At 41.0% G+C, this 26,155-nt stretch overlaps 1 protein-coding gene across 3 annotated transcripts in view; it reads left to right on the top strand.

The window, feature by feature from the left end:
* The window catches only part of EPB41L4B (erythrocyte membrane protein band 4.1 like 4B), a 266,752-nt gene that overhangs the window by 101,697 nt on the left and 138,900 nt on the right, over positions 1–26,155 (top strand). For all 3 annotated transcript variants that reach the window (XM_075921605.2, XM_089776480.1, XM_075921604.2), the window contains exons 3-5: positions 16,661–16,703; positions 19,947–20,025; positions 24,835–24,879. In XM_075921605.2, coding sequence (XP_075777720.1) covers positions 16,661–16,703; positions 19,947–20,025; positions 24,835–24,879 — 167 coding nt within the window. The remainder of the gene's footprint in view (positions 1–16,660; positions 16,704–19,946; positions 20,026–24,834; positions 24,880–26,155) is intronic.

The raw sequence follows: 26,155 nt of genomic DNA, 5'->3' as shown, positions 1-26,155 counted from the left end.
TCGATCGACTCCTTTCAATCGGAGCCATAGAAAGAGTACCAGTAGAGTTTCACGGGAAAGGGTTTTACTCGAACTATTTCCTGATAGAGAAAAAAACGGGGGGTTGGAGGCCCATATTAGACCTCCGCAAACTGAACAGGTTTCTCAGGAAACAACGCTTCAAAATGGTCACACTTACAACGATCATTCGTGCGCTAGATCAATGGGACTGGTTCGCAGCCCTCGACCTACAAGATGCATATTTCCATGTAACTATCCATCCGGCCCACAGACGCTATCTACGCTTTACTCTCGGCCCGGATCATTTTCAATACAATGTCCTCCCCTTCGGCCTTTCTTCAGCTCCGAGGGTATTTTCAAAGGTGCTAGCTGTTGTTGCTGCGTACCTCAGACGCCAAAATGTCATCATATTACCCTACCTAGACGATTGCCTTTTAAAGGGCTCAACACAGGCCGAAACCGCCTCCATGATAAGTACGACCACATCCCTCCTCAATCGTCTAGGCCTTCTACTCAACGAAAACAAATCAACACTGCACCCAGTTCAAAATATAGAATTCATTGGGGCACGTCTGGACTCAATCACAGCCCGAGCATACCTACCTCGACAACGCTTTATAATTATACAAGAAATTATAAGCGTAATGTTTACAACTCCTACCACTACAGCTCTTACTTGTCTCCGACTAATGGGCCACATGGCTTCCACCACCTACGTCGTCCACCATGCTCGTCTGCATTTCCGGTGCTTCCAACTCTGGATAGCAAGTGTGTACATACCATCACGACACTCCCTCAACAAGACGGTGACTATTCCACCAGACGTTCTTGCATCCTTACGGTGGTGGACGATACCGAACAACCTCCTCACAGGTGTTCCATTCCAACAGATCGAACCCACTATACAGATTACCACAGATGCTTCCCTCCTTGGTTGGGGAGCACACATGAACGATCAAGGGGTTCAGGGAAGGTGGTCCCCATCCGAGGCACGACTGCACATCAACCTCCTCGAACTGCGGGCAGTAAGGAATGCCTGCGCACACTTCGCCTCCAACATTGCCAATCAGACGGTCCGCATTCTAACGGACAACATCTGCACAATGTTCTATATAAACAGGCAGGGCGGAGCCCGCTCCCGCTCCCTATGTGCGGAAGCTATCCGCCTGTGGAACTCATGCATCTGCAACCATGTCACCCTGGTAGCATCCTACCTGCCTGGGGTGAACAACACCAGAGCAGATTCACTCAGCCGCAACTTCACCTCGGATCACAAGTGGGAGTTACACACGGAGGTCGCAAACTCAATCTTCAACCTATGGGGATGGCCATCCATAGACCTCTTTGCATCTACCCAGAACGCCAAATGCCCCCAGTTCTGCTCACGCGCAGGACTTGGCAAACATTCCCTAGGGGATGCCTTTCTAATCAAATGGACAGCGCCCCTACACTATGCCTTCCCCCCCATACCGCTAATTCCAAAAACCTTATGCAAGATCTGCAGAGACGGAGCCCTAGTCATCCTAATAGCCCCATCGTGGTCCCGCCAAACTTGGTACCCGTACCTGCACAGACTAGCGGTTCACCCTCCTTACCCGCTACCTCATCGTGTAGACCTGATATCTCAGAGCAATGGAACGATACTACACCCACAGCTCCACACCCTACACCTTCAGGCTTGGCTGCTCTCTGGTTCTCGGGGATAGAAAATCACTGTTCCCAGCAAGTGAAGGACATCCTCCTCCACAGTAGGAGACAGTCCACTCGAAAAACTTACCTGCAAAAATGGACACGATTCTCTCAATGGTGCCAGCGAACCAAGGTAGAACCCCGGATCGCCCCACTAAATACGATTTTGGACTATATTCTGGACCTTAAAGTGTCAGGACTGTCAATCTCTTCATTAAGAGTCCATCTTTCTGCAATAACAGCGTTCCATACCTTCATTGATGGCTTCTCCATATTTGCCCATCCTATCACTAAAAGATTTCTTAAAGGGCTCCAGAATGTATACCCACCCCATAAGGCACCACCTCCCTTATGGGACCTAAATCTTGTTCTCCACCAACTCACGAGACCTCCTTTTGAGCCTATGGCTACAGTACCACTCCCCTTTCTCTTTATGAAAGTCTGCTTCTTATTAGCTATCACTTCCGTCAGACGGGTGAGTGAAATTGGGGCATTAATGGCAGAACCCCCCTACACAGTTTTTACGAAGGATAGGGTCATACTTAGACCTCACCCAACATTCCTGCCAAAGGTCTGTACAGAATTCCATATCAATGAACCATCGTACTACCTACCTTTTTCCCAAAACCACATGCATCACAGAGAGACGCCACTCTGCATACCCTGGACATTCGGAGGGCTCTCGCCTTCTTCCTGGAAAGAACAAAACCATTTCGTAAATCCGAAAGGCTTTTTATATCCATCGCTGAACGTTCTAAAGGAACACCTCTATCATCACAACGAATCTCAAAATGGATCTCGACATGCATAGTCAAGTGTCATACCTTGGGCAATAAGCCACTACAGTGCCCACCAAGAGCGCATTCCACTCGAGCCACGGCCGCTTCTACAGCCTTTTTGAACAATGTCCCCTTAAGGGATATTTATCGAGCAGCAACGTGGTCTTCAGACCACACTTTTGCCAGACATTATGCAATCCTACCGCAACTTAGACATGACTCAGCAGTAGCTACAGCGGTGCTCTCTACCACCGCTAAACATTGACTCCGGCTCCCTCCAGCCATATATTGAATACTGCTTGGTAGTCACCTAGAGTGGAGCACCCACGGGGACACTACTCGAAGAAGAAAAGGGAGTTACTCACCTTGTGCAGTAACGAGTGTTCTTCGAGATGTGTGTCCCCGTGGGTGCTCCACGACCCTCCCTTCCTCCCCTCTGCACGGAGTGTAAATTACTCGGGCGGAGATGAGGAACTGAAAGGGAGGGGGTTGAGCCACGTGCTGCAGAGGGCGGGAAGGGCTCGAGACGCCCTCTGAGCATGCGTGGCTCAACAGGGGGGAAACTGCTTTGCAAAGCTCCGATCTGTGGCTCAGGGCAACCCTTCACCTAGAGTGGAGCACCCACGGGGACACACATCTCGAAGAACACTCGTTACTGCACAAGGTGAGTAACTCCCTTTTCTCCTATTACTAATCTTGACCCACCTTTTGTTGAGATTTATAATTTCCTTATTACTTGGTCCCAAACACTTTTTTTCCCCTGTTGTTACCTTTGATTGCCAGCTGCCTTTGTGCAGTGTAACACAGGCCTCCCAGCATCCAGAGAATACAGTCACATCCCTTGTCTGAAGTGTCCTTTGTGCTCTAGAAAAACACTTGTACCCTTGTTGGTTTCCTTTTCATATCATAAGTCCAAACAGAAGCAGTGCTAGTATTTGGTTAGTGTGGAGTTCAGTGTATTTCTATCTGTAATTTTGCTTCTATTCCCCAAAGGAACTCTATTTTGATTAACAAGGGAAAATAAATTGCACATCGGTCTTTACAATCTGTGACGTTAGATTTGCATACTGCTGAATAGCAGTTTATAATCTTAGAATACACATTTTTGTTTTGTATTTCTTTTTTTTTCATTCATTTAATTTTAAAAGAAAGGTGTTGTCAGGAAGCAGGAACAGGAGGTTAAATTAAAAGTATCATGTACTAAATGTGGTCCCTTACGGTAAATCTAGACTACAGGCTTCTGTCAACAAAGAGCGTCTTGACTACATCCAGTTCTGTTGACAAAGCAAGTTGCATCCAGTTCTGTCGACAAAGCAAGTTGCAGTGTAGACGCAAAGGACAGTGTAGATGCAATAACACCTTCTGTCAACAGAACTCTGTTGACAAAAGGCGTTATTCCTCATAGAAAAAACTGCTGAGTTCTGTCGACGTTATGTCGACAGAACTCTAGCGGCAGGGTAGACGCAGGTATAGTTTTGTCGACAAAAGTCCACTCCAGTTATTGCCACCTGACTCAAGTCGTTGTCCTGAGAAATACACACAAAAGGCAGGAATATTTAATCCATGTCTCTTCTGCATATTGGAGTTTAGGGGCCAGCATGGGAGCTCCCAACAGCCTTTATTCTCTGTCCACAACATGTGCTATAGATAGGGTTCTACCAAATTGACAGTCATGCAAAATATGTCATGGATCGAGAAATCTGGTGTCCTCCCATGAAATCATGCCTTTTGTGTGGTTTTACTACCCATGTTGTCCTTACTTCTGCATTGCTGCTTTCAGAACTGGATGGCCAGAGAGTGGCAGCTGCTGACTAAGGGCCCAGCTCTTCTGGCTGCAGCACAAAAGTAAGGGTGGCAATACTGTACCATGCCATCCTTACTTTTGCACTGCTGCTGGCAGTTGTTCCACTTTTAGGAACACGATTCCTGGCCAGCAGCCACAGCTTTCCAGCTGCTCAACTCTGAAGGCAATGCTGCTGCCAGTAGCTGCGCAGAAGTAAAGATAACCATATTGCAACCCCCATACAGGTGACCCCACCCAAAGGCCAGCTCCCCTACAATTACTACACTGTGGATTTTCAGATTTGAATGTCTGAAATCATGGAATTTGCCATTTTAAAAATCCTCTGACCATGAAATTCAGCAAAATGGACCATGAATTTGATATCTAGCTAAAGATAAAGACAAGGCCTGATAACTCAAAGAAGACCATGGAAGCCTTTTAATTTATTTTAATGTGTGGTGGGTCAGGGCCTTGAAATGCGTCTGTGTCTGGTTATTTGTGAAGGATGTGGACTGACACTCCATTCCTGTTCCATGTCACGTGGACCAATGTGAGCTCAGACCTCAAAATAAGTACTAAGTGGTTAGTTACTGATCATACAAGTTGAGAAGCAAAGATCAGTTTCTTCAGACTTTCTTTCTACTGGGTATTTTGTTTTTCCTTCAAGATTGCCAGTTTGTTCAACTTGAACTTGAATAAGATTTTTAACAAGTTTTTTTTTTTAATTCGGGTTTTTCCTGTTTCTGGAGCTTTTATGGTGTTGCTTTTTTTGTTTCCTTTTATACATCTAAATATTTGAGAAATGGAGAGTGAGTAACAACTCAAAGCAGTACTTAGGCTAGCTAGTGTTTATCTGGGAGCATAATACCTCAGCTAGTGCTGAATGGTATATATAACGATGTTTGGGTCACAGTAAGAAACCATCTTACATTTTAGGAGGGACGGAGTACAAAATGGGTAAGTATTTGGGTAATGCAACAGATGCAGTTGTTGACTCTGCTATAGATTTACTGTTTTATATTGGGCAAATCACTTAATTTGTTTGACTAAATTCCCCATTTATAAAAAGATGAGATTAACACTTCTTCTCACCCACTTTTTGTCTTTGTGTTGCAAGCTCTTTGAGGCAGGACCTATCCTAACTATGTGAATGTGTGCCAGTCTCATTTGAGACCTCTGATATGGACTAGGGATGTGAAAGTGTGTAAGCATTTACACGGTTAGCCCATGAGCCTGGGCTCATCGGTTAAGCTGGCTCCCTGTGTACACCAGGTCCCATGGAGCCGCCTTCCCTCCCCTCCTCACTCACACAGGCTGCTGTCTCCAATATAGAGGCAACAACACAGGAGGGGAGAGGTGCATCAGTTCCTGTGGAGTTAACCTCTCCTCCTCCCACACTACTGCTTCTATATCAGAGGCAGAAGCAGGGGAGGGAAGCAGGCGGGAGCCAGCTTAACAACCTGCTCCCAGTGCATACTGGATCCTAGGGAGCCAACTGTTCCTTTCCTCCTTCCTCCTGTGTATAACCACTGCAATTTTGAGCAGTTAGATATTTACTTTAATAAATGCATTTTAACATCCTTAATATGAACACATGTTCACTCACTAAAAAACTAGACTGAGGAAATTGGCTGTCTTTGTGTAGCTGCTCATCCTATATCTCATGAATAACTACTTTCTACTGCCTCGGGCTGGATTTTACTGGTGAACTAAACATGTAATGGTTCAACACACTGAAAATTCCCAGAGCTGTTCTAGTCCCTGGTCCTCTTTAATCTTTCTAAGGAATATGTGGTGTTTACCTGAAGGGCTTATGATAATACTATAGTACAATCTTGACAGGCGATAAAGAAGCCGGCTCTTAACTTCTGAGGATCAATGACTGAGAAATTGTCTTCTGCCATACTACTTCATACACACATATATCTCTTTTAAATACACAATAACAATGGTACCTGTCATGTGCAGGCTCAAGACTTTCTCTTGTTCGCTTAATTTTGTGTTTAATGTGCATTGGTGGAGATTTTTCAATCTGTTCTCACCTTAGGATTTAATCAGGCATGTTGCCTATTTTATTATACATTTTTCAGCTTATCTTTGTGATGAGGTCAGAAGCCTTTGGGCATAGATGGCTGGAAATTAAAGGTTGTGTTGTATATTATTGAAGTTGATCTGGAGTGACATCAGCCAGTCACCAACAAAGCAGCTGTACAATAAAAAGTCTAATGAGGTTTGTACTAAACTGGGAAAATGTATATGCACAATTTTCTTTTCCTTTTGGCATGTGAACTATAGGAGGAGTAAGAGGAGAAAGGCTATCTGTTTCATACAATTTTTAATGTGATTTTCCTGTCTCAGATTCAGCTTGCAACATGGACAAAACTCCTCTTGATGCCCCAACACTTTAATTTTGCTAAGTAGAAACTTGTGACTCAAATTTATACCTGTAAAGCACCATCATATGGATAATATGTTAGCATATGGAATTCCACATGAATATCCAATCCCTTTTTTTACACTGTTTGTTTTCAGTGTAATATATGTAGGTGTGATTTGAAAGTGACAGAAGTATGTTAAGATGGTTAAGTTTATGTTGCTTTCAAGGTTTGGGGTTTTAATAATTGAGGTTCATTACTGTATTTTAATACTGAACAAGACTCACAGCCCTTTCTTTAATATTTTATGTGAAATATTTTAGAATAATAACCTCCCATAACAATAATTAAGATAAGTTTTAGATTCATTTTTTTGTTTTAGCATCATGTCCAAAGATGTCTGAACATTTAAGAAACATTTTTTAAATAGCACTTTTAAATAACAGGTTTCAATAAAAATAATTCTTAGAAATTATTAAGAAGCGAAAAAAAAAGAAAGGAACTGACGGGGCCGAAAAACAAAAATAGCAGCAAAACTATTGACGGGGGGTATTGACGGGGGGAGGAAGGAAGAGAGGCTGGGTTGCCTCACACACTCCCCAGTTTGGGAACCCATGCTCTAAGAGATGTGTAAGGAAGATGCATTATGGAGAAACGGTAACTTTTTTACTAGTTAAAGTTGCAATCAGCTTCTCTTAGAAGACTTTATTTTAGTTCTCATTATAACTACTGCTTGGAAAAACTACCAGTTGTGTTCTGAGTGAAAATGAAGAATTTTTCTGCAACTTTTGACGAAAATTAAATTAATCAAATGATTATGATTATTAGAAAAAGAGTTACCCTGATTTAAAAGGTCAACTTTGTTTCCTTGTCATTCCTGTGCTAAAGAACAGCTTGTTACGGGATGTTTAAACTTTCCATGCTGTTAAATCTCCTGGAAAGCATGTACACTAGCGATATTTGAAGAAAATAAGTTCAAATTAAGCAAAGCTTTTAACAGTTTGTGTTGTGGACAGTTCATGGCCAAGTGATTTCAGTGAGAGTTATGGACCCAATCCTGCTTTCTTTGATGTCACTGAGATCTTTCTGCCTTTAATTTCAGAGAACCCCAGATCTGGCAGTGTATGTTTTTGTTAGTCTCTTGCCTGCTGTTAGCCAACTTCTACTTAAGAAGAAAATCAGGGTCTTTCTGTAACTGACCAATAACTGAGATCTTTAGCTCAGGTGGTAAAAGCCTCCTGTTTTTCAGATCTCCATAAGAGTGGTTCCCAAACTTGGTTGGCCTACGAGGCATAAGGGATCGCTCGGCAAAGGCTTCCCCAGCGGATAGATCTGCGTCTAGACTGCTGTGCTGTGCCGAATCAGCTGATCGTCGGCACAGAGCGGCAGCCATGTTTATTTTAATGAAGCGAGGATTATTTAAATCCCTGCTTCATTGACTATGCCGGGTATACATGGCTCTGTCAACGGAACCATGTAGTCTAGACATACCCCTAGTGAAACAAAAATTGGATTTGACTGCTAGAGATGTGCCTGTAGGCTGTGGGAAATTAGAAGTGGAGACAGTTTGGTTGGGGGAAACCTATGTGGGAAGTTTAGAGATGGTCAGCGATTATTTCAATTAAATGTTGTTTTTTGTTTGGAAAACACCAATTTGGAAAAAAACAAAATATTTTGCAGGAACATAAACGTTTGAATAAACTTTTCATGGAGACAGTTTGTCATGTCTCTAGAATGGCATTCCTCTTCAAAACCAGAAACACACACACCCTAGAATAGCTTGATGATCAGAGGGTTTAACTGGGATGTGGGAGACCCAAGTTCCACCTTATTCAGAGTAGGGACTAGAAGCACTGAGTTGCAAACACAATAATGGCTACTCTGGGGTAGGTAAGAGAGTGAGTCTCAGTCGGTCAGTGTCTCTTGGAACGAAACAAGCAAACAAAAAACATGTAAGTTCTCAGTTTCATCCTGATGCATAGTGGAAAAAATGTCTCAAATGAGATTTCTGTAATGAGATTGGACTGAGGGGCGGGGATACTGGTGGAGTGCACGTGGAGGGTGGGGGGTGTTGAGAGTGGAGAGACAACAATTCTTCTGCTGACATAGCTTCCATCTCTCATTGTGGTGGAATAATGTCCAGAAGAGCACTCTTCCATCAACGTACTGCGTCTTCATTAGATGCTCTAAATAGATGCCACTACATTGATGGCAGTGAAGATAAGCCCTAAGTCTCCATGCTTTGCAAAAAAAGGCTTATGTTTAGATAGATATTTAGACTTAATTACAAAAAAAACCCTTTAGTTAACTGAGTTATTTTAACTCAAAAAAATGCAAAACACAGTGAAATGAAGTTCTAAAACAATGAAAGAATGGAGCCATGATGCAATCAAAGAGATTATATGCTGCTTCCATCAGGGTATGCTTTCGGTAATTATTGACAATAATTGACTGTAATCAAAATAGAAGTGGCCAATTGACTGGTCAGTTGATTAACATGCCAAGCCTAGCTTTCAGCCTTTGCTCCTCTTGTAAAGCAATAAATCTGGTAGTTTAACAGTAAAGTTTTTTCAAATACTCTTGTCTTCATTAACCTACACAAAAAAGGGAAAAATAAGCAGGAGAGAGGATCCTGAGAAAATTCAATACCATAAAATTAGTGGAGGTTAAGTCTGTTTGCTAATCACATTTATCATACCCAAGTACTTAAACATATGGAAACAAATACTTAAGGACATCATACATCTTACATTATCCGTATAAGTCAGTGGTCCCCAACCTTTTGGGGCTGCCGACCGCCCAGGGGTGGGGCTGCTCAGGCACCGGGCACCCAGGGGCGGGGCCACCCATACGCTGTGTGCCTGGTGCCGGCGCCACCCATGCGCCGCATTCCTGGGCCCGCCGTCGCTCCTCTGCTGCACCCCCAGGGGTGGGGCTGCCCATACACCGTGCGCCTGGAGCTGGCACCGCTCCTGTGCCATGTGCCCAGGGGTGGGGCCGCCCATACGCTGCGCGCCCGGGGCTGGAACATCATGTGCCGCGCGCCTGGGGGCAAGGCTGCCACCGTCTATGTGCTGTGTGCCCAGGGCCGGCGCCACCCCTGTGCCGCGTGCCCGGAGCTGGAAGCATTCATGCACCCTGGCCCTTGCGCCGTGCACCTGGGGGCAGGGCCAACCCCAATCACTCGGCAGGCGCACAGAAATGGCCCGGCGGGCACCATGGCACCCACGGGCACTATGGCGCCCGCGAGCACCGCGTTTGGGACCACTGATATAAGCAAATACATTATTCTTATCAAATACAAAGAAATTAATATTTTATCACTACACAGCAACATAGGCAACATATTTTTTTTCTATCCTTAGCTGTTGGGAAGAAATTGTGTGTGGTCCTATTATGCTAGCTCATTCTTTCATGTAGTGAAAGTGTTGAGAGAGACTGGTGCTGTTGGGCTCCTAATAGATTATTTTAAAGCATTCAAATATAAGCAATACAGTAGGTGAAATGGGCACAATCACAATGATGATACTCTTACTAACACTACACAGATATTTCCCCCCACTAACTTACTTATTTTCCCTCCACAACATTCTGGCCTGTCACTGCAAAAAGAGAAAACCCAAACCCTTACATTTCTCTTGGCAAAGCTTTATGTTTTCAAATAATTGGTCTACAGATATTAGTCATGTGCAACATAATGATGGCAAAACTCATAACTTCTCTCTTCCCACTGCAATGCTTTCACTGATGTTGTGACAGGAGGGTATCCAGGTGGTGTGGAATTGTTTATTTTGTACTTTGAAAAATCTGGATTCTGCCCTATAGTCACTCAATTACCTCTTATAATACTGTATTCCTGTAACTAAAATACACATTAACGGGTCCTGTCACCTTTCTTTGCATTAATAATTGCTGTTAGAGATTCCCCTGCTATTGTAGGTCACTTCTCTGTTCCAACTTGTCTTCTATACAGAAGTTTTAGTACTCTGTATTTCAAACTTCACTTTGTCTATTACATCTTTTCTTTTCTCCAAATTTTTAAAACTTTCTGGATTGAAAATTATTGCAATCCAGATCTTTGTTTTAGTGTTTTAACACGTTGCAGACATATAAAATAAATATAGATAAGTCAATCTGTCCTGTGTAGAGTGGAGCCTTAACATCCCCATTACTTGAAACATCCACAATAATTTGTTGGTATGTAGAAACATGATTTATAGTTGGGTTAAAATGTTCTCAAAATAGGTATGTCTCATATTTGATCCCAAGAGTCTCTTCTGATCTAATGTTACCTTTCTGACACATAGCATCTAATCTCTCTACCTAAGTCTTTACAGCTGCATCATCCAGATAGACTATAGCTGTCTTGGTGAGGTCATAGACTATGATGCATACCGTGAGGAAACCAGATTCTAATCTATGTAAATTCTTGGGAGCATAATCTATCACTCACTATATATTTGTAAAGTTCCTATAACAATGTGACCTCAGTTCTATTCAGTACCCTGACAATTATTAAAGGTGGCCTTCAGAAGAAAAGAATAAGGGTTTGTGCTCTTTTATTTTATTTTATACTTGTAAAGAAGGCATGAAAATGTTTTAATTGGATATTTCTTGCCTGATTTTTGTATAGTCGTTGCTTGTATTTTTACCTTAGAAATTCAGGTCTTGTCTACCGTGGAAGACAGTGTGGATAACTGAAGAAATGGTAGGATTATAATGCCAGAGATACCGCTCAAGCAAAGCCTTATTGGGAAAGAAAGTGATATTAGTTCAGACTGTTGGTTTAAAGTTCTTTGTTTTTTTGTTCATGTTAATACTTACAAAGCCTTAGGAAGAAAATGTTTAATGGGCATTCAGTCCTCCCCACCAGCTAAAAGCTGAGAGTTTGTTGATGGTATCTCTGAGACTTCCAAAAGTCTTCCAACAAAATCAGACTTGCTATTCAGGACAGTCTGAAGATGGAAACTGAGCATGAACAAACATTTTTCACGCCTTCTTTATGCATAACAGTAAAACAAGTAAATAAAAAAGGGTCAAACCCAATTTTTTTCCTTTGCAGGTCATCTTTGAGGGCTTTGTAGATCAAGACCAGGACTTTGAATTCTTTTATGAAGCAAATTGGGAGCCAGTGGAATTTTCAAAGCACAGGTGTGTTGTGTATTTGTCAGCCTGTGTTGCTAAAGAGGCATGCTACTGCAGTTCTACCAACTTTTAGTCTTCAGTTGGGAGTTGCCGTCATCCTCCGAGTGTTCCTATGGATACAGTTTATCAGCTGTATCTTGACATAAATGCATATCTTATCTTATATGGCCGTTCTATTTTGGGAAAATATTGGCTGTTGCCATTATTGAAGAATTACTCGTACTTTTCTTTAGGGAGGTAATGATTAAATAAACAGGGAAATAATTGGAAATTGTCTTAATTCATCTTTGCACCAGTTTTTTTTAAACAAAGAGGACAAAAATAGAAATCGTTTGGGATAAATCTAATATTCTGTAACAATACATTTTACCTTCCTACAAAATCTAGTGAGTTTTCTCTCAAATGAAAATGATCTGGTATAAAAACAATATAGTGTCTTCATTGACCTTGGAAAGAATATTGCTACTAATTCCAGCCAGGCCCTTCAAAACTAAAAGCCCTGGGCCTTATTTACCATGGTTACACGGGTATAAAAACCAAGAGTATTTCTATTGGAAGCAGTTTCAGTTGGTGATATCCATTAAGTTTTTACAGTTTTACACTAGTGCAATGCAGTGATGAAACAGGACTACCAACGTTACTACTGTTACCTGCCCTTGAAATCAGCCAAGGAATAAACCCTGACAAAGGGTGAACTGGAGCAGTAGTGAGGCTTGTTTATTAGTACAGATTCTTAATAATACTGCAGTATTCACACACATAACATTCATGCTGGCAGTTTAGAGGCAGGCTGCAGGCAGCAAGAGTTAGTTTTGATTTCACAGGTGACTAAGACTGGCCAGGCCACAGGTTCCCCAGTGATCGTCCATGAGGTGATGGAGAGTTCCCAGAATCTCTGTGGATCCACAGGAGGGCTCTACTGCTTCTGGTCCAGTCCCAAGCTTGGCTGCTGTTACATCTTTTCCAAGGGAAAGAACCCCCTCTGGCCACCTGTCACGCCAGTTTATGCACTTTTCCAGGAGTTTTCCTTAGCCATAAAAGGTAATACATGCTGTGCTGCTTTATAATGGGTTTCTCACTCATGCTTTCTCATGCATACATTGACAAGTTACATATTCATAAGCATGGATACAGTTAATCCTATTAAGGCAGTATGGTTTTAACAAATATTTAACATTGAAGGGACTTTTCAACATAACAGGACCTATTTAAATCACATTTGCTCAGCTAATAGGAACTGTCTAAACCGCATTTGCTTAACAGTAACTAGTCAATCTACAGCTGAGAGGAGAAACGGGGGGGTTGTGTCCTGCCAGCTATATTCCTTTGTGGGGGGAGTGTGTCCAGCGGGCTAAAACTACCATGTTACACACAACTTACCTTGATGGAGATTAATAAAAGACATCAAAATAGTGATGATGTCTCAAATAACTGTCAAACTGCAAGGGACTAGGGATGTAAAAATCCAAGTAAAAAGATAACCATGTAATTGCTAAAAATGAAATACTTCAGCGCTTACTGGTTAACCAGAACCAGTAAGCCTCACAGGTGAGGTGTGCCAGTTAGCCAGTTAACCTTTTACATTCCTACAGGTGACCATTTTTCTTTGCTTTCAACATTCTCCATATAAAAATATTAAAATTGTGTTAAAACTTCCTATAGAAAAATACATTTCCAAACTTAATTGTGATTAATTTTCCTTACCTTCCAAGGGCACTGATAACTTGCCTATGGTCGAAAGTGGAGTAGAGGAATGTAGTGTGATAGGAAAAGAGCACTACCTATTTTCTAGGCTTGTATGATCCTCAAAGGACCCCTTCTAAGCAATTGCTTCTTGATGTATTTGGACTCTCACAACTTAAAGTTCTTTATCCTGAGCTCAGCTTTTCAGGCGAGGCAGAAGTTATCAATAAAAGGTCTTGTGGAGTCTTCCAACTCCAGGCAGCTATAGAATAAGACGTCTGGAATTTTCCCCTTTGTGTTTGTTTTTAGCCTGGAATAGTGATGATGAGTTCCAGACAATAGCTTGTAACACGGCCTAGTAATTTTTGGTTCTCAACAAGGGTGCCATAAAATCTTCACTTCCACTTATAAGGCATTTCTCTCGTATGTCAGTAATAAGTGCTTCTGATTTTTTGCTTAGCAACTAGGGCTTCATTCCATGGGAATATGAATCTCTGACCTCAAACCTGGCGTGCTCCCAGCATTTATGGCAGCAAAGGTTCATTTTTGTTTGTTTTGGTTTTGACACACTTTAAGTGCTCCTGGCCACCTGAGCTATCCAGACAACGGCAGATGCTAGGAAGGAATAGGGTGGAAGAGGCAATTACTTGGGCTCAAAGGCCTGTATGAAGACTAACATCACTATGGAGAAACATCCAGACACTGATTATGACTAACTTTAGCCCAGTTTTTGCAGAAACTGTCCAAAACAATGGGTTTAAGTTGATAGCAGTTTGTGACTCTATAAGGGCTATAATTGCCCCCTATTTTGGTCAGCACTGAATAATGGTGTACTGGGCCTTTCATGCAGCTGAGTTTGCTTTTCCAAGGAGTAAGTGTAAAACGATGCCTAAAGTTTGTTGTTTGTTATCCCTTGGAGAATCTTACATTTTTTTACGGTGTTATATATGTAGAAGGAATGAATGGTTATAAATGTACATTAGCTGTTTAGGCCTCTAGAGTCTCATGTAATGGCCTGTTTCGATACTTGTTAGATTCTTAAACATTTCTTTGTAAAATTTGTAGTGTTATGGATGTTTAGCATAATAATACTGCTAAAACATGTTTATCACTCACAATACACACAAGGAAGATAATTTGGGAAAAAGTTCTGCACTTTTCTCAGCACATTTGAATGTTGAAAAGATGGTTAGTTTTTATGTTATAACACTCAATTGTCATCTTAGTTTTTTGGAAATGCTTCAATATGCACTTTAAGTCCAGATGAACTGCAGTCATCGAACAGTCATAGAACTGAATATTAGAAATTCTTTAAAATGGAATTGTGTGTAAATATTTAACTTGAATTGAGAATACTGATAAATGTGGATAATGCTCTCACAAATATAGCTGAGGATATATTTTGCTGACTAGCGCATTCATTGAAGTAAAATGCTCCTCTTCTCCAGAGGCTAAAAAAAATCCCTCAAAGTTATAATTTCAGTAAAAGAGCAAAGCTTGAATAATTTTGTTTCTTCTCAGAAATTTGAAATAATTCCCGTGTATAGCTCTATCTGGTTTCTTGAGAATCTAGAGTTGCTGAATCAGAGTTAAATAATTGATTTGTGTATATTAATTTACAGCTATGTAAGGGTATGTCTACACTACCCTCCTAGTTCGAACTAGGAGGGTAATGTAGGCATACCGCACTTGCAAATGAAGCCCGGGATTTGAATTTCCCGGGCTTCATTTGCATAAGCGGGGAGCCGCCATTTTTAAAACCCCGCTGGTTCGAACCCCGTGCAGCGTGGCTACATGGGGCTCGAACTACCTAGTTCGAGCCCCGTGTAGCCGCGCTGCACGGGGTTCGAACCAGCGGGGTTTTAAAAATGGCGGCTCCCCGCTTATGCAAATGAAGCCCGGGAAATTCAAATCCCGGGCTTCATTTGCAAGTGCGGTATGCCTACATTACCCCGCTAGTTCGAACTAGCGGGGTAGTGTAGACATACCCTAATATATTTGTATACAAAGTATCATAACATTTTATTTCCATTACGGTGGTGATTCTTAAATTTTGTAAGGAGTTGACTTCATTGACAACTTCTCCCAAGGGAGCCTAGGCAAACACTAGGGAAGTAAAAGCACATTCAGAATAATTCTGTTTCTCTTTTAATCTGTAGGGAATTTATTTGCTATTTGGAATGTGGGTTGGCAGACTTCTAAAATGCAGTTTTTACAACTGGCTGTTTCTTAAATTTTGCTTTCAATTAAAGCATCCACAGTAAAATGTTGGTTTTGCAGTTTTATTAATTTCACATGTATTTACAAAAATGGAAGAGAATGTGTTGAATACCAAGTATTCATTTTGATTCTGTTTTTGCTTAATATTATGCCTCATTCAGGAGTGATTCATGCTGAGCACTGTACAGGCACAGTATAAACTTAGGACTAATCTGCACTGGAAAAGGTTTTCTAGTAAAGCAGACTATCCTAATGTAGCCAGAGTTTATATTGGTTTGAGTGCTTTTGTGATACAGCATATACTGATTCTCTGATCAAAATAAGCTATACCACCAAAAGGTGTGTGTGTGGGGAGGGGGGAGGTGACCAGTATATACCTCCATCTCCATAAGGGCTTCTCCTGATATAAAATGTTGTTTAAAAAGACATCACACTCCTAACTGACATTGCTCTGCCAGCAAAAGTTTTAAGGGTGGATCAAGCCTTAAACTCTGAGCTTGCAAGAAGAGTGTGGATAGAGGAAGACAGAGAAGTGGAGGGAGCTGTGTATTGTAGACACTCCACTGAATGGGATTGGACCAGACAAGCTGTTGCATTCAGAGGGTCATGAGCAACAATTAAAGTATTTGGCCCAGAGTGTGATGAAAACCTTTATAGCCTATACGCCACTAGAATTGTATGTTTGTTTTTACAGCCTTTCACTGCTAGACAGGTTGTGCCTCAGAAGGAGGAAGCTTCCATGGGTGTGTGTTAACTTTTAAAGTCCAGTTTGCACTGATAAGATAGGTGCCTGAGCTCTGTGTGTGTTTGCAAATACATATTTCTCAGTGAAAACTATAAAAAAAACCCCAAATATATATGGAGGGCCTTTGCTTTTCAGAGCTGGGACCCCTTATTTTAAATGAACTTGTGCTCTCATTAGACAGTAAAATACCAGTAAAATTTTGAAAATGAATTACTTTTAAACACAGGCTTTCTTTTTTTAGCACTGGCTGGACCATTCTAAACCAATTAAGAAGCAAATAAAAAGTAAGTAACAACAAGTACAGATGTTTATTTTATTCTTCCCCTAAGAATTCAGTTTAGAGTATTTAAATGTGATTGTGAGGCACTAAATGTTTCCGTAATAGGGTGAATATTTCTTAGATTCAAGAAATGGATTCAATTTAAGGGCCGGCTGGCTAAAACTTTTTGTGTAAAAGCATGGGCCACAATAAATAATGGACCAATCTTGAACTCTCTTCTTTAAATATGTTTTTTTAATTTACCACTTTTGTGGATTCCAGAAGTCCTTCCTCTTGTTAAAGGAAAAATCTCTGCCTGGAATTAAGTTGTCATAAACCAGGGTTGGGGAGCTTAGCTTAGCAAATAGATTCAGTAGTCAAATATCAGCTTGGAAAAGTTTATTTGATTTCTCCTACATGCCTGTTTATAGTAATTGAGGGCAGGGAGGAGAGACTATGGAAGCAGTCTCCCTTTCTGTAACCCCTAAATTAAATGGGCTGGAATGGTGGCAGAAGGGAACTGAAGGTTAGCAATTCCTGTTGGAAGATGCAAAACACCTTTTAGTTTCATGGCCTGACTCCCTTGCATCTTCTCTGGTATGCTGCACTTTCACTTGGTTTAATGTGCGTAGTTTCTGAATATGTCTGGGTTCCTGTGAGCAGGACTTGTGCCCTTGGTGGCAGGTGGATGCCAAGAAGGGAAGTCCTGAGATTAGGGACTGATTAAATGGCATTTAATCAGCTAATCAACTAGTTGAGGGAATGCTGGCAGCTCTTAATACATTTTAAAAGCATAAGCACAGCGGGGGGAACTGGGCACGAGCCAGGCATCAGCTGATACCCGGCTCACACCTGCTCTCCTGCTACGCCTCTGCCACCCCGCCCTGCTGTGGAGATGGTTCTGGGGGAGGAACTGGCTTTTAAGCCCGCTCCTGCCAGCAAGCTCCTGACAGCTCCAGGTCCTGCTCCCCCCGCTTGCTGGCTTTCTCTGATAGAGGCAGCAAGGGTGGCGGGAAGCAACTAGTTGAGTCACTAGTCAACTGTCCAATAAGCATACGCTTATCAGCTAGTCTGCTAATCACTTACATCCCTACCTGAGACCATTACTGACAGAGATTGCTCATTCTTTCCCTTGGGACAGGCTAAAGATACCAACCACTCTGAAACTCGGATTCAATCTGGGCTTAGTAAATTGTCCCTTGAAGTATCTGTGTTTATCTGGCTTCTCCAATTTCCTGGATTCCAATCAGTCAGGTGTCAGGCCTGGGTAGACATGGAGACAGCAATAGTATCCTTGAACAATAAATGCCTGCTAGCAATGGAATTAGACCAGGTATCCATGTTGATTTTATGAGATCTAACTACTACCTGAGACATGGCTGATCACAAGATGTTACCGATCAATTTTCAGGATCTGAAAGGAGTGGACACAGTTTTTCTTCAGTGCGCTGTTCTTTCCATTCTGAGGACTCTCAAAGTACTAGAGCTGCTCACTTTCTTCTAGTGACCCTTTTATGCAAGGCGCGCGGGGCACTATGTTTTCATTCTTACCACTTAGGGTACGTCTAGACTACATGCCTCTGTCGCCAGAGGCATGTAGATGAGGCTACTAGGTATAGGAAAATGAAGCGGCGATTTAAATAATCGCCGCTTCAGTTAAATTTACATGGCTGCCGCGCTGAGCCGATCAGCTGTTTGTCGGCTCAGCGCGGTAGTCTGGACGCGCGGGTGTCGACATCAAAGGCATTTGTTAACCACCCAGGTATGCCTCCTGGGATGAGGTTTCATTTTCCTATGCCTGGTAGCCTAATCTACATGCCTCTGATGACAGAGGCATGTAGTCTAGACATACCCTTAATGTGTGGATGAGACTAACAAGTTACATTGTGAAGAAATTTAGGGCCTATTGCCACTGATAGCTCTGATGCTTGACTCTTCTTTGCCTTTTTGTGACATCTCTGCCTGCTTTTCTGTCATTGGATATATATGATGAGCAAGTGCTTATTCTCTGATATGCCAAGGAAAAGGCAAAATGATCCCAGAGGGAAGACTCAAATATTTTCTGCAGAAAGGCATTTTTAACAGATGTTGTTTCACTGCTTTCATGGTGTCTGGCCCAGATAGGGGACTTCATGAGAACAAGCTGGCTCAGACCCATACTAGAGAAGGAACTGGGGAAGCAACTTGAAGAGTGTTTCCATAGTTCCATCTCTCAGCACAATATGTGCTTTCCTGGCCAAATTGGTTTGCATTTGGGGTCCTCAATTGTCTTTGGGCAATTTTAGGTCTTTATTTTTCCACCTGCAGTGGTTGGTGTTAAGTGTCTGTGCCTTGAGGATGTAGATCTCACCAGTAAATGTTGTCACCTACAGTTTTAACTTTTCAAACATAGCTTCTAGGGGTTACCTTTGATGACAACTTTAAAGCTTTAACTAGTGCAGCTTTTGGCTTCCCAACTACCTAGTAGAATGGATGATCAATAGGCATTCAGAAAGTCCAGTGGTAATTTGCTATCATATAAGCACCTAAATAGAGAAGTGGTGGATTATCCATTTTTCAGTGTCTTCAGAGCAAGACTAAATAAATGCCTTTCTGGAAGATATACTTTCACCAGGCATAAGTTATTGGACTTCTAGGGACAGCTGGGTGGAATTGTTTTGTCTCTGATGTGCAGAAGGTCAGAGTGATGACTAATTGTTCCATTGGGCCTTTAAGTTGATTAACCTTATGACTATACTTCAAAACCTGCACTGGCTTTCTGTCTGTTTCTAGGCACAGTTCAAGGTGATAGTTCTCAATAATAAAGCCCTGTGTGATTTGCATTCTGTTTGCTATGGTCTACTCTCTCCTCCCCAGCCATGCACCAGGATGGTAGCCCAAATCTGCAAAGACAAATTTGCTGAATGTTTTTAGCCTGAGAACTTCTGCATCAGTAGCGAGGCTACTCTGTCAGATCCATCAGATTTTGAATTATTATTTTTGTGACATTCCCAGTATACTGCAAGGTGCATATTTTTGAACACACACTTACTTGACAAAGGAGCCATGACTTCTTTACTGTATATACTGGTAGTGGTAGCACACTAAAATGCCCACAACAGGTGCATAATTGTTTCTTGCAAAAAGTTTTAATTTAAGACACATAGTCAAATGTCCCTGTGATGAGTAGACTTAAAATATAATTATTTTGTGTTAAATTTTTCTTGCTCTGCCACAATGGGATCACCAAACCTGTGTAAACTTCTGTTTTGAATCTTTGTGTATGCAGTTGGACCTCCGTACACTTTGCATTTTCGAATTAAATATTACTCATCAGAACCGAATAACCTTCACGAGGAGTTTACAAGGTAGGAAACAATTGTGAATTGCTAAACTGATGTCTGACAATGTGGTGTCTACGGCATTTGGGGATTAAACTGTGGGGGAGGGAGGAGTTTGGGTTATATGTACTCTTGCTTGGTAGAATAGGCATTGTGTTCAATCTTTTTGTTGGTATTTTGACAGTCTAAGGGCTGTTACTGCTTTCCCTCCCCCTCCTCCCCCCCTCCCCCCCCCCCGAAACCTGCTGCTTTGGCCTCTCGTAGGCTTTTGGATGACAGGCAGATCAATGATATTTCCCTCCAGCTCTCCATGTGTTTGAGGCTTTGTGACTTTGCAAAGGGAGCCATGGCTGGATGGGTAGGAGCTGACCCTAGAGAAGAAGTACTTTCTGCAGCAGTATTGCCTGCCAAACCCATACTGGGAGAAAGGGGGTGCAGGGGAATTTCCATCCTATAATGCCAACTGCTGGACCCTGTGCTCTTCTTTGCTGTGAAATGTGGAGACGATCAAAATGAAACAGAGTGTGTCAAAGAAAGATCCAGAAGGGCCAATGGGCAAACACCTTCTCTGCCCTCCTCCCTCTCCCTTTTCGTTTCCTCTGCTAATGGAATCTGGTTGGTGACAATTCATCCTATAGGTACTTCAGGTCATCATTGTATTGAGTGATCTTTGCCTTTTGAAAACATTCCCTGCTTAAGTGAGGAGCCCTACACAGTTCAGAGCAAATTCTCTATAATGAAAACTGGGAGGGCGGTGGATAATTTTGCTCTTCCCATTCTTCCAACTCTTCTTGTGACTAGGTCAGGCCAAATAGTCTCTTTGATTATTTATTCTGTGTCCCTTCCTACTATCATTTTTCTGTTTCTCACAAGTTGGAGCTTCTTGTGTTTTTAAAAAAATTCCTCTACATTGCTAATCAGGCTGTTTCCACCACACTCTTTAAAGAATATATTGATAATTTTATAATATTTATAGGAAATTTTAGTCAGCAGACCTCTGTTTACCTATTTCCTTATCTGCTGCAGTGATTAAGTACTATTTGACTGCTGGGAGACAAGAAGATTAATAAGCTAATTGTAATCACCCACTAATTTAATATGAAACTGACATAGAAGCCATACTATACATTATCAATGATTGCAGTAACAGTAAACTAATAAACAGACATAGTTTTTCATATAGTCCATAATTAACCTATGGACCTTACTGCCACTGATCTAATTGAGTCCAAGAGTTCAGTAGGATTAGACATCTGCATGTATAATGAGAAAATTCATAGTTACATTATGTAAATTGATATATTAAAAAAATTAGAATAGATACACACCCTCATGCATTGGGGTTTAAGCCTAGCTGCTGTTGAATTTCTCCTGGGCAGGTTATTCCAATGTCTATCACAGGATTTCTTTTATGTTCTTTAATAGCATCTGATGGTAGTCATTTTCAGAGAAAGGACACTGGGTTAAATGGATCTTTGTTGTGATCTAGTAAGGCAGTTCTTATAAAGAACAACAAACTTCATAACACTATAGTTCGGACTATAAATTGCTGGAGATATATAATCTAATCAATGCTAAAAAGGAAAATTGCAGAGGAGTCTTTAATATACTGTAATGGCTACTTCTGCTTAGAAAAATATTGGTTTAATTTTCTACATTTTGTTTTTACGGGCCTTAATTGTAATACTTTAGTTATCAGCTAGGAAACATGCATCTTAACAGAGAGTAGGGATGAAAACAAATAGAAAACCAATTTGAATATAGTCTTCATATTGTTTATGTGCACATTATTTTTTAAAACCGTAAAGAAGGCCATTTTTAAAATGTAATTCCCTTTATCAATCTATATTTTTAAATGACCCTCTACTCTGATTAAGTTGAATTTCCCAGAATTCTGTAGAGGTAGGTAAGAGACCAGGACAGCCGGTGCAAATTCAGTGCAAATGCCCGTAAAAAAATATTTTTAACAGATTCAAATGTATTTTGAGACTGTAATAATAATAAAAAGTTAACACATTTGTGGGGAACTGATGACATTTCTTTGCATTAAATTTTAATGCACTGAGGAAGGCATCTGCTGGCATTTTTGTCTACAGGGTTTCATTCATTTTCCTCAGAATAAACTGGGTTGTTTTTTCTGAAGAGTACATTATGCTGCTTGAAGTGGGATACCACAAGCTGAGATGTAATAGTAGACTTGCGCAGAAAAAGGAAATAACAGTGAATCAAATGTAGAGAGTTGCAGTATTCCACAGACTAGCAAAGTGGAAGTATTGCCTGGATTATTTGTCCCAAATTTAACAGTATTCATATTATTTTGAAATCCTGGAACAAGTAGTAAGGATGGATTTTCTAAGCCACGATTTCTGGGGTGGTGCACAACTAATTTTATATCTACAGCACTGATGTGTAAGTTGCTACCCAGGTATCATCTATGTATTTAAGTTAGGGGTATGTAAATCAGTCCTAAATTTGAAAAATCTGATCTCTTACTCTTTTGCCATGAATTTTTCTACAACATAGGGCACAGAAAATCTTACTAAACATGCCTTTGGTTCCTGTTACCCTGTCTATTTTGAACTGATTCAATCTACCAGATATTGAAAGGTCAGTTTACAATCTACCAAACACACGAGTGTGAAAAATTAGTTTTAGCCACAAGGTGCTGGTGACTCATGTTGCCTGATCCTTCCTGTTCTGTTTCCCACACGTCCCTCAGTGCCAGTACAGAAATGAATAGAGATGTTTGCTATGCTTTTCTTTTTGAAGAGTGGAGAGACGATGCTTTCAGCCTAGATGTCTTTCTTGTTTCATTCACTTATATCATCAGTTTCACCTCTCAATTCACTTCTCCAGAAGTGTTGGGGGTAGGAGCGGCTGGGGGGACAGCCTCAGCCATCCCCCAACCTCAAAGAGGGACACACTGTTCCAGAAGAGTTGAGACTGGAGCCACTTGGCCTTAGTCTACAATACCACTTACGTTGGCATAACTTATGTCACTTGGGGGTGTGAATAAGCCACCCCCGAGCGATATAAGCTACCCTGACCTAAGCGCTGATGTAGATGGTGCTATGTCAATGAGAGAGTTTCTCCTGTCAACATAGCTACCACTTCTCATGGAGGTGATTTTGTTATGCTACCAGAAGAGCTCTCTCCCATCATCATAGAGCACCTCCACCAGATGCACTACTAGCCTGTAGTGTAATGGGGAAGGAAAGGCCTCAGGCAGCAAGGTGCTTGTGATTTTTTTCCCACAAATTTTTGTTTAAAAAAATAAATAAAACAAACTAATCCACCACCTGTGAAAGAGTGGCAAGTAGATAGGGCATTCATCTGGTTACCTGCTCTGATTCAGTTTCAGTTACCTGCTCTGTCACAGACTCTCTGTGTAGCCTTGGGCATTCACTTGGTCACTCTGTGCCTCACATCTTCATATGTAAAATGGGGGTCCCCTGACTTAGGGAGGTGGTTTTTTTTAATTAAAGATTGTGAGGTAGGTAGTGTATATCTATACTGCAAGTAAGCCCAGGGTTAGTGGGACTCGAGTGAACTGACTAGTGTTTGTGAACTCTGAACCTTAAGCATATACCTTGTATTTCAATGGTAGGTTAAGAATTTTTTTGACCTGAGCTTGAAGGCTCTGCCATCCAGATTGCAGTATGCAGACCTGGGTCAAAACCATATCCCAGAGTCCCTAGCACCCGCCCCCCAAATGTGGCCCCTTTAGCCCGACAACCATGGTTCATTGTAGAGAAACATTACTGCCCTCTCGTCACATTATCAGGAAGGGATCAGCTCACTCTCCAGTACAAACCCAGGATGCTGATAGTGTGCTTACAGGTCTGTGCCTAGAAGAGAATGGGTTGGTCTGAATTATGAGCTACCTCCAACTGACTCTTGATAATAGCGAGGGCCTGGCCTGCGGGTAGTGGGGGGAAGGGAGGGAAGCAGAGTGAAGGCAGCCAGCTTCAGCAGTGATACTGAGTAAGCTCAGTAGATGCCAAGCAGCAAATCAGTGGGCAAGGGAGATCACGTGTTTCCCTCACACCTCCCCGATGCCTCGCCTCTGCCTGTGAATTGAGTTAAGCAGGGCTATGGCTATGCTGCAGAGTGAAGGGGCTTGGATCCTGGGTCCCAGCAATGTGATCCTGGGTTTGAGTCCTAGGTTAGCACAGTTTCAGTGTATACTCAAAAGGAGGTTATCCTTGATGGTGGGCTCAAGCATGGCTTGCATTGTAAACATATACATGCCCGTTGATACTACAGCACTGAAGGCCATGTTAGTACCAGAATAGGCCTGCTTATTTAGTTTCAGGCTCAACTCTTCATGGAATCTTTGTTCTCATTCAGAGCTCTTTTAATTTTTTTAAAGTAAAGCCATAATTGCCTTTAGACTCTATATAATTCATTTAGACTACCAGTCAGAACAGCACTTAAGTGTGGGCTTTTGTCCCATTGGCTTTGGCAGAATTAAGGCACATGCTCAAAGTCGTTTACATGCTTTCAGTGCTGCCTTAAATAAAGATGGGTTTCTGAAATTCAGCTTGATGACTTCATGCTGCAACAATATGCTGAGCACTCCACTCCAATGGAGGATGTTCTGACCTCTCACTGTGAAAGTTAACAGTGAAAGTTAAGGGTACTTCACATCTCACAGGTGTGTGCAGTTCTCTTTATAATTGACCCTCAAAGCTCATATCACTTACAAAATTAGTTTATGGAAATGTCTGGGCTGATAGTATTCTCTTGACAAAGGGATAAGGGCCAAAAAGATGCATTTGATTGTTTACTTGTATTTATTTATTTGTTTGTTTGTTTATTTGATGTGTTTGTTAGGTACCTGTTTGTATTACAGCTCCGACAAGACATTCTTTCAGGAAAGTAAGTACATTTTTGACGCTGTAACCTTGCTTAAAGTGTAAGTAACGGAGTACTGTTTTAAGAGTTAAAAGTATTACTTTAAGCCCATAAGCTCTTTCTGATCCTTTCTGATGTTCATCAAAAAATATATATATATAAGGAATTGTAAAATGCATTTACTGATCCAATGTTCTCTTGCATATGTTTTTCTTTCTCTATTAGATACAGAAATGTATCTAGATACATTAATAAAAATCAAATTAATAAACTCTTATGGAGCAAGAATTTTTTCGTTTGTGACCAAGCAATATAAACATGTATATGCATAAATTTTATACTGAGCTTTAACAGTTTCATTATCTTTAATGACTATTTACAAGTTACGGATTTCATTGTAAATGAGCTTTATGCTGTAATTAGCCATTGTTAATATTAAAAATAAATTACACTCATTCATACTGATGACCCTATGCATCCTGTTCTTACATATATGTCAGTAACAGATTTCAAATTGAACTGAGAAATGAGTCAAAATAAACCCCTTAAAAGAAACTGAGAAACCCTGAGAACTCTTAATTTGAATAGTATGTAGTGGTGAATGAAACTGGACATTCTGTTCTGTATGTTTAAAAGAGAGAGAGAGAGAGAGAGTAAGTATACATTGTTTTCATTTGCAAATAGCAAGTTCCGGAAGAGAAACCTCATACTTCATTTGGTTTGGAGAAATAATTCTTACACAAAGGACATAATCCTCTTAAAATTGCTCCTTTCTTCAGTCATAGAATACCATGAAAAAGATTTGGTTAATAAGTAGCTAAACTACTGTAAATGTTGTGGGTTTTGGTTTTTGTGAGGACATTAGAAGGTTTCAGTCTGAACCAGAAGTTTATTATTTATTACACAATAGAACAAGTGGCACATTCAAATGGGAAAATAATTATGTTCTGTGTGCAATTAGGGAAAAGAATGTCTTAATCGATATGATTATTTAAAATGTAAAGTGAGCTTTTCATACTTGTCAGTATGACAGATGCAAGGAAATTGAAAAAACACTATAATAATGTCAACGTTTCTTACTTAAGAGACTTGTGGAAAATATATTCTTTTTTGCAGCCTCTTTTTTGGCAAATGTAATTGTGTATTTGTGGAGTGTGTGTATATATTATTTATGTATTTGTTTAAAAGTTGTAAAGAAAAATATTCAATCTTAGGCAGGAAGTTTTTCTAGACTCCGTTGTGGGACTATCACCTATTTTTTCATTTGGATTAATGTTTTCAGTATTGGTTTAAGAATTAG

The sequence above is a fragment of the Pelodiscus sinensis genome, chromosome 2, assembly GCF_052426305.1.
Source record: "Pelodiscus sinensis isolate ZL-2025 chromosome 2, ASM5242630v1, whole genome shotgun sequence".
NCBI lineage: Eukaryota > Metazoa > Chordata > Testudines > Trionychidae > Pelodiscus > Pelodiscus sinensis.
This window is presented reverse-complemented; position numbering and strand designations above follow the sequence as displayed.